This window comes from Cyphellophora attinorum, assembly GCF_001299255.1.
Source record: "Cyphellophora attinorum strain CBS 131958 chromosome Unknown Contig1, whole genome shotgun sequence".
NCBI classification, from domain to species: Eukaryota; Fungi; Ascomycota; class Eurotiomycetes; order Chaetothyriales; family Cyphellophoraceae; genus Cyphellophora; species Cyphellophora attinorum.
In genome coordinates, this window is record NW_017253229.1 from 1 (window position 1) to 9,082 (window position 9,082).

The 9,082-nt window shown below is 54.7% G+C and overlaps 3 protein-coding genes across 3 annotated transcripts; 1 reads left to right on the forward strand and 2 right to left on the reverse strand.

Moving 5' to 3' along the window:
* Positions 1–12: 12 nt before the first annotated feature.
* On the reverse strand, positions 13–592 carry AB675_236 (uncharacterized protein; the record flags this gene model as incomplete). The annotated part of the gene is made up of 1 exon (XM_018142336.1): positions 13–592. A coding segment is annotated over one exon (580 nt), but the record flags the coding sequence as incomplete, so codon positions are not given.
* A 648-nt stretch (positions 593–1,240) lies between these two features.
* On the reverse strand, positions 1,241–2,457 carry AB675_237 (putative alpha/beta hydrolase; the record flags this gene model as incomplete). The annotated part of the gene is made up of 2 exons (XM_018142347.1): positions 1,241–1,942; positions 2,074–2,457. The coding sequence occupies 2 exons, from the start codon at positions 2,455–2,457 to the stop codon at positions 1,241–1,243; spliced, it is 1,086 nt and encodes a 361-aa protein (XP_018005579.1).
* Positions 2,458–3,747: 1,290 nt separating this feature from the next.
* On the forward strand, positions 3,748–7,794 carry AB675_238 (Chromatin modification-related protein eaf1; the record flags this gene model as incomplete). Its single annotated transcript, XM_018142358.1, has 2 exons — positions 3,748–7,051; positions 7,187–7,794. 2 exons carry the CDS (start codon positions 3,748–3,750, stop codon positions 7,792–7,794), a joined length of 3,912 nt encoding a protein of 1,303 aa, XP_018005975.1.
* Positions 7,795–9,082: the final 1,288 nt, after the last annotated feature.

Here is a 9,082-nt window from a genome sequence, read left to right on the forward strand (position 1 = left end):
GAGGGCGAAGACGTTTGACTTTCTCGTCGGAGCCGCCGGAGGCGAGGTAGAGGGTTTGGTCCGGGGAGGTCGGGTCGGGGAGCGGGGAAAGGGCGAGGCAGCGGGTCGAGGAGGGCGTGGGCGTTGTGAGAAAGGTTTGCGCAAAGTCTACTGTTGGTTTCGGTGGTGCGGAACTGGGTGTCTCGGTGTTGGTGGAGGGAGGAGTCGAAGTCTTGGCGATTGGTGAAATGGTGAGCGTAGCAGTTATGCCATGGAGGACTCGTTCGTAGGAGCCGGTGATGATCTGGATTGTTGGTGAGAGGGTCTTAGTGTGAGCGCCGCCGTTGATGTTGGCGAGTTCTGAGGGTTCTGCGTCGTTGATCTCGTTCTCTGGGTTGCTTGAGAATGGTAATTTTGTGTGGCCGGTACCATTGGTCGTTACGACTTTGGGAGGCTTGGTGTTGATGATCTTGTTGCTTGGTGTGGTTGAGGACGGTGTCCTGTTTTGGGCGTGGCCATTCGTCTTTGCGACTTTGGGAGGCTTACGGTCAATAGCCTTGTTGCCTGGTTTGCCTGAGGTGGGTTCTGAGTCTGGTCGCTTCCGTTTCGCCATATTTGGAAAGAACTTCGCAAAGCGTTCTACAGCAATCGAGCCCAGGCGCAAACCCGATCGTAGTGCACTATAGAGTCGGGACGCAAGATTCGTGACGAGTACACAGGCGATATTGTAGAGATCAATTCAGAGAACTTGATCCTGTTGCATCGCTCGAGAACTCGAGAAGCAACTCCAAAACTTTTTTTTATGTTAGGTATGTCTGACGAACTTTCGTGGAGAAATTCAATGAGGCTTAGTAGGGCGGACTGAAAAGCATGAACCCGCCAGTTCAAAATGAACGGACACCGTAGCTTATTCGGAACGTACACGATGTGGCACGTGTGGCTTGCAAAACGGTATCAATAGGCTTAGCGAACGTGTCAGGCTGTGGACACAAGTACTGAGCGTTTTTCGTGACCAAGCCTATATGCTAGTCATTGTGAATTTTCAGGCCCGAGAGGGCGCTGAAGGCCTCGGGTTCTTCGCTGATCAAGTCGATAGGATGAGATGAGCCTCACTTGAGCGTCAAAACGCTAGGAAGAACGTATTGAGAAATCCTAGCCAGGGAGGGCGCTGTGGAAGCCCTTGTGCCGCAAGCTGGAGAAAACGCTCAGTTCTTGCGCCCACAGCTTGCGTGTCTCCGGAATGGTACCACTCCGTAGCAGCTCATGATCTTCTTTTCCTTTTCCCACCATGCTCGAGAGGCTCTCCATTTCCATTCTGCTCAACCAGGCCCTTCACCCCCTTTCCCTCTCCAAGTACCTCCTTGATCTTCCCAGCAACCATGATCATGATCAACTCAACAGTAGGACTCTTCCTCGCCAAATTGAAAACAACGCTGTCATGTAAAAGTGCCACACCCTGCAAGACACCACACTCCACACCACTAGTCTGCAAAAGTCTCGCAAAGTCTTCCCCTTGATCTCTCAAATAGTCAGCCTGACCCGTAACAATTGTAGTCGGAGGCATGAACTCCTTCGCTTGCGCCGCTGTCATCAGAATAGGCGAAGCCAGTATTGACGATCGATCCGCAGCGCTGACCGGCAGTGGACCAAAGTAATCGTCCAGAGACTCAATGAGGAAAGCCTCATTGATTAGTGGACCATCTTGGAACAGGAATTCCGAGAAGCGGGTTACCACCGTGGAGCTGTCGATGGCAGGGAACATCAAGATCTGATGGCTAATGGGCAAGTCCAGATCGCGTTGCTGGTTGAGGATGTTGATGGCGGGAACAATCTGTCCTCCTGCACTGTCGCCGGCTATGACAATCTTGTTCGGCATCAGGCCTTTAGTGCGGCCGTGCTTGACGATGTATTGAAGGACTTCGAGACACTGCTCTTGCTGAGTTGGAAATCTTGCTTCGGGAGCCTGTGTACGATTCAGCTGCTGCATCAGAGGTGTTCACTTGCCGTTCGAGGCCAATGTAAGGCAAGAGCGAACTGCGACCGTGACTGGAGTCTGCAGCGGCAAGTGCGTGGGCCTGAGGAGACATTACTTACTAGTGTGTAATGAGGAAACACAAGTGCGAATCCGGTCCTCTCAACCAAATCAAAGACCAAGCTCTCCCAGTCGAAGAAATCACCGCTGATCCATCCGCCACCATGGACGTAGAAGATCACTGGCAGATCCTGTTCCGAATGACTAGGCTTGACCAAGAAGGTCTTGACATTGCCAAAGGCGGACGTCTTGACCTCAAAGTGCGCTGTAGTAATGCCGGAGTGCTTTGGCGCCGGAGTCTGGAACTCTTTGAGAAGCTGGCGGAATTGACTTGCTGAGACCGAGGCCAGGGAGGCACCATCTGCGAGTGTGGCTGCTTGTTCTTCGAAGGCTGCACAGTCTTGGTCGACGTACGGATTGGGGTTTGGGACTGGCGTTCCGGACATGCTGGCGTTCAATGCTTGCAGTGTTCAAGGTTATCTAATGAAGTGATGAACTTGAATCTTGGAGGCAGGCAATTCTGTGTCTTATATATCTCATACAATGCAGTCCGAGGCAGCGGCCGCCACCAATGGCTCATCGACAACTGTCAGCTAGCTTAGCTCGTGATGCATGATGGGAGGCTGCATTCGGCAAGTGTCTCTTCATAGCACTCTCTGGGTGTATTGACAGACTGCTTTGGTTATTTGGGGGCAGGGCTACGTAGTCGCTGAGTGCAAGGCAGTGGCAGCAGTAGCTCCAGAAAGTAGTCTGACGAGACGCATTGAGGCTCTGTGTCTGGTCGATGCGCTTAATTGAGCCAGCGCTGGAGCGAAGCGAACTCCCGTGTCATATTGCTCACCTCAGACAATACAGCTGTGGATGTGTTATGCTATTCATTGCCATTTCAGAAGCTGGAGCGGAGCTCTTCATCGATTGCAGGCGCATGACAACTGGAATGGACCTAGGGGCTCTGCTCAGTCAGATCATCGCTGCAGCTCAGCGCCGAATACTTCTGGAAAGTGCTGATGGTGCATGCGTTGTGGTTATGACCACAGTACCACTGGAATCTGACGGAGAAGTTCGAACGAGGCTTGATAGGGCGGACTGAAAAGCATGAACCCGCCACTTGAGCGGACACCGTAGCTCTTGGGAACGTCATGACCAGGTGCGGGCGCGGGGCCTAGGGAGAATGCAGAATAGGGGCCACTGGGGCATCTTAGGCGCCATTTCCCACGCTTAAGTCCCCTCCGCTCTGTCTAAACACCTGCTGGCATAGCAAGAACTAGATTTTCAAACACCATAAATCTACCAAAACACGTCCAAATTCATCACTTTGAGCGACTAGATCATCTATATCATCGCCAATGAGCACCTCATAGCGATATCATCGATTAATTTGGGTGCTACATGGCCGGTGTTGGCTATGCAGCAGGTGCAGCAGCTGCAATGGAAAAGAACACAACAAGAGTACGCGATAGTCCCAATAGTCGACTCAATCGATTCTCCGGTGTTAGAAGAGTATACTGACCAAGTTTGGTGGAATTTAGACAATGTTTGAGCTCTAGAAAGAGGAAGTTGTCGGAGTTGTTCTCAGTGACCGCGCCGGCAGAACTCGATGGCTATCATGCCAAACTCAAGGCTTTTCAGCATGCGAATGACTTGCAAAGGTACTCATATAACCCAGAGTCGGCCAAGTATAGTTCTTGGGCATCGACTTATTACACGACAGTCAATAGATTCACAATGCTAACACCATGGACAGTGGCCGACGCTTCGACGAGTCGACATTACCACCTCGAACGCGATCAGCGCGACTACGAAGAAAGCAAACGTCTCCATTGCAGGCCAAAGACCGGCAGTTGTCGTCGGAGAAGACGCGTCGGTCAGCCAGCCCTTCGAAAGCGGTCTTGGTCAACCAGATACACGGCGAGAACCACTCGCGTGCCAACACAATCGATCGATTATCACCTCCAGACGAAGAGCAGGTCGTCAAGCATGCCGAAGGCGCCGACATCGAGGGCAGACGGACGAGAGGACGTCCGCCGACCCAGCCACCTCTACAAGAGACCGATCCTGCGGCAGAGGCCCGTTTGTTATCGCCTGTGACCGATGGTATGGGAAATAATGCTAGCATACTGGAAGAGCCGCAAACAGAAGTTCGGCAGCTAGACGAGAACTCACTAGAGAACGGACAGGTATCGAGAGACACTGGTCGGACTCCTCAGTCATCAGACGATGTGGTTCAGCAAGAGATTGTACCTCAAGGTGATGGAACCGTAATCGGACGATCGAAACGGAATGCGGTATCGCCAGTCACAAGTCCTGCAGATGGAAGTCAGGATGAAGCCCGGCCTGCATCGAAGAGTGTCGATATCCCACGGCAGCCCGATACACCAGACTCGACTCAACGACTTCCCTCGGATGATCCATCGCCAATGGACATAGACACCGCTGTGAAGGAAATGACCGGGCCCGACCCTTCTAGTACTGGACAGCCTACAGCGACAAACGTCACGACCGACAGCGAATCTCAACGACCTTCCGTACGTGTCAACACAAACGGCGACCACTACTTCGCGAAGCACTTGGTGGATCAAGCGATGGTCGAGTCTCCAGTGCCCATCACTGGTACTGCCGCAACACCTCGCAAAGCCCAGCCGCCCACACCTTCCGCACTTCAAGACTCGTCCAAACGAGCGACACGCATATCGTCGGGTGTCCTGCAGAAGAAATCGGTCTCAGAGATTCTCAATGAAGCGCAACGATCTTCATCTGACTCGCCAGCGTCCGAGTCCCGCGAGCAGGGCAATGTGCCCAAGGACAGATCCAGGCTGTCTACTGTCGTGTTCGCCAAGCCTCAAAAGAACGACACTGAGGATGCGATAAGAATCGACGCCAACGCGGCTGGCTCTTCTGTGGAACGTGATTATCTGTACACACTCTTCGAGAACAAGGCGCATTCAATGTCGAGAAATGGATCGATGACCTATCTGATCAATAATGCGCACAAAGCATTGTCAACAGCAGATCACCTGGTTGATTGGGAGCATCAGAGTCACTGTCGAATCCTCAAAAGGGTCTATCAACTCCAGGAAAGAGGACGATGGGCTCTGCGGCAACTCAAGAGATCTGAAGAGCCTGCGAGATCAACCTCGCACTGGGATATGCTGCTCGATCACGCTAAGTGGATGCGCGCTGACTTTCGCGAAGAGCGAAGGTGGAAAATGACTATTGCACGCGGTCTCGCCGAAGAATGTGCGGATTGGGTAAACGGCACGTCCGAAGAGCGCCAATCGATGCAGGTCAACGTACGACCTCCTAAGATGTTGGAAGCCAGGGACAGTGGTGTCGAAGATGTCCCAATGGAAGATGACTCAGGCCCGGCGCTGTCCTCGCATCCGACGCCCGACTTGATTCCATCGAATGAAGACGATTCGATGAGCGAAACGGTGCCGGACCCAACAGACATCAACATGACTGTCTCACCGGCTGCCATCTTTGGTCTTGGTGCATCGGAGTGCACATTCCACGCCGCGAAGACACAGGCCTTGGACAAGGTATTGAATGAGCTGCCGCTCTATGAGCCAGCTCCCATTGTGCCGGATCTATCCAAGTCTGATCTCGGCGCGAAGCTGGATGCCCGGTGGAGGACGGACGTCATCCCTGTTTCGAAGTATGCTTACGAGAAATTGAACGTCAAGGAAGACATCCGACCAACCAAGAGAAGCCGCTACGAGTACGATCTCGAGATGTCGCCAACAAGGAAGACGAAACCATTGTCACCTCGCGAGAAGAATGTGGCTCTATTCAACCCGGAGAACAAGCACATCCGAGATCGCATACATCCTGGACACGCCTTCCGCCCGCCTTCCGGGGACCCAATGCCAACGCAGGAGTTCTTCCAGACTCGAAGTTCGTCCCAGTGGACCACAGCCGAGGACGACGAACTCAAGAAGCTTGTCAAGGATTACTCTTACAACTTCTCGCTGATTTCAAGCTGCCTCACGACCAGAAGCTTATATGTAGCCGGACCCGATAGAAGAACTCCATGGGAGTGCTTCGAGCGGTGGATCGGCCTAGAAGGTCTGCCCGCCGACATGGCAAAGACGACATACTTCAGGACGTATTCTGGCAGGATCGAAGCTGCAGGCAAGCATGTGCAAGCGCAAATCGAAGAGTTGCAGCGCAAAGCTCCCAACAACCCGCCAGTCCCGCCAAGGAAAAAGACAACACAGCCCGTTAGAGTTGAGCGGAAGCGAAATCAGCGACATCTCGCCATGCTGGATGCTATGCGGAAACTCTACAGGAAGCGCGAAAACGCTGCTCAGAAGCAGCAGCACAACGCTGAAATGTCAGCTATCCGCAAAGCAAGCAGCACAGAGGTCAACAGGCCGCAGGTGCCTTTTACGCGTCCCGCTCAGTTCGCACAACTGCGGCACGAACGCGATCAAAAGCGTGCTGAACAGCAGGAGATGTACAAAGCACAGCTGATGGCACATCAACGTGCAGCTCAGCAACGTGGCAATCTTGGTGCGAACGGCCTGCCCAATGGTATGCCCATGGCGCCAAACGGGATGCGCGGTGCTTCTGGCGGCGTTCCTGGAATGCCGAACGGGGCCAACATGCAGGTTCCGAACGGCGGTCGTCCTCATCCCTCGATGATAGCCGCCATGAACGGTATGCAGATGCCGCCGGGCATGATGGGCTCCAATAACAAACAGGTCCAGATGCAAATGCAAATGGCCGCTGCTGCTGCACGAGGCATGCCCACATCGCCTGAGCAGGTCCGCATGATGCAGCAGGCTGCCAAGCTGCAACAACAACAGCATGCACTTGCGATGCAGAATCAGCAGACCAATGGTGGCCAGCAATCTTCTCCCAACGGCGTCACTGCTTCGCTGGCGAACGGCAATATGCTCAACGGCGCCGCCTCCCCTTCCACAAATGTGAATGGTGTGGGGGCGACATCTCAAACCTCTCCGCGCTCCGGCCAGCAAGCAACTGGTCCGCTCTCTTCAGGACACATCCCTGCCGTCACTCAAATAGCCAACAAGCTACGTCAGCAATATCCCAGCATGTCCGAAGAAGAGATCCAGCGGGCCACCACCGCACAGATTCAGTCATGGCAACAGCAGAAGCGCCAGCAGCAGCAGCAGCAGCAGAACCCTCCGAATCAGGCAGCACTGAACGCAGCGATCGGCGCAATGAACGCGGGCGCACACGCGAGCAACAACGCTATGGGTAACCCAGGGTTTCCTCAGGGGCAGAGCATGCCGCAGTTGACGCCAGAGCAGATACAGCAGTACCAAGCGCAGCGCATGCGAGTGCTGGCAGCTCAGCAGGCGCAACAACAGCAGCAAGCCAACGGTGCGGCACCGCGACAGGCTCAGCAGGGCATGAATATGGGCTTACAGGCACCAGCAATGATGAATGCGCAGCAGGGTGGCATGCCGGCAGGCAGTCCGGTGATGAACATGGCCCGACCAGTCAGCCAAGGCCAACTCTCTGCTGCGACCGCACAACAGCAACAGATGAGTCGTAGTGTGACTCCCAGCGGTCACACTGCAAGAAGCGGCAGCATCGGCGCTGTTCCTGGCGGCATGGGCAGCCCAGCGCAAGTGCCCGGACAGATGGCAACTCGACCTACGAGCAGTAGGGGACAGCAGCAGAACTTGGCTGTGCCCGGACCACAACAGATGACCAGTCCTAGCCTGGGCGTTGCCGGACCAGCGACACCGCAGATGCAGCAGCAGTCAATGGTGCCGCAGGTTGCTCAGGCAGGAGGCGATGGGGGCTCATAGGAGAGCTCGCCGCCGCGCTGCGTGCAATTAAACTTGAGGTCACCTTTGGCCACGACGCCGTTGCGAGAAGAAGCGATGCTGAGACGTCATTGGTTGCTACGGGAGCTTCAATATGCGATGGGGACCAAGGCTTCGGCGACGGGAGGGGATGGAAGCTGTTAGGGAGGTTCCACCGTCAGCGCTGGACCAACTGACTCTGACGCTACCTTCGCGGGCGGCACTATCGCAGGAAGAAGTGATGCGAACACGGACTCCTTCGCCACTGGATTCACAGATGACGAGCCTAGCGATCCCGATGGCAGAACGAGTCTTCCGTCCAGCGGCTCCGCAAGCGCAAGCAGTGACGAATCCAGCGATTCAAGCGGGCCAGACGACGCATCGAGTGAGGAGTCAAGCGACTCCGAAGGGGGAACGAGCAGTAATACCTCCGAGCCTTCGGCCGCGCCCGAAAGCTCCGACGACGATCTCACAACTGATCCTGACGCTTTGAGGAGAGAGGCTAATGCGAGCGATCCTCCGCCCGGTGGGTGCTGTGAGGATGGCAGCTGTCATGTCTGTCGTTGGCATGACGGCTCGTCGGGATCGTCTGCTTCATGAGCATTTGCCAGGCGAGCGCTCGAAAGACGTTGTTGGAGGAGAGTAAGAGTGCTTATTCAGCAGCGTTAGGTTAGCACGTGCCGACAGACCTATTTGGTACGCGTCGTGCAAGATGCACGAGTTGTGCCGCGCGATAGGCGAATTCGAACAATCACTTGTTTATCATTCTCTCCGAGCTTACAGTGGCCTCCCCAATGTCTCTTTCCCTTAGTTGCTGATGCATCCGCTCCCAGGTGTCGGAGGCAGCAGACCGGTCACCCGTCTCGAGGCAGCCCTCTGACTACTTCTGCAGTACCTCCATTTCGGGCGCTTGATGCTCCCGGTACGAACGCAGCTATCCAGTGGTGTTGGAGGTCGAGTTTGGCCGAGCTCTCGCCTTGGCATCAGACTACTATGGGTACGTACCATTACTCACATGGCCTACAAGCTTACATGGAACGTGCCACCCGCGCGGCCTTCAAGCACTACGAGTTCACGACAATTTCCCGTAGACTTTTCCCAGGTTCGTCGCCTCCACCTCCGGCATCTTTTCTCCCTTTGCTGCTCTAACTAGGCCTTCGATCCAATCTTGGTGACCTAGCAACATCTGCAAAGCGAAAAGTGTTAGCTGTAGTGACCACACGTGGGTGAGTTAAGTCAATGTCGATGTCCATCCCAGGCACTGTTTCCGAGCCGAGCCATCGAGGTTGCC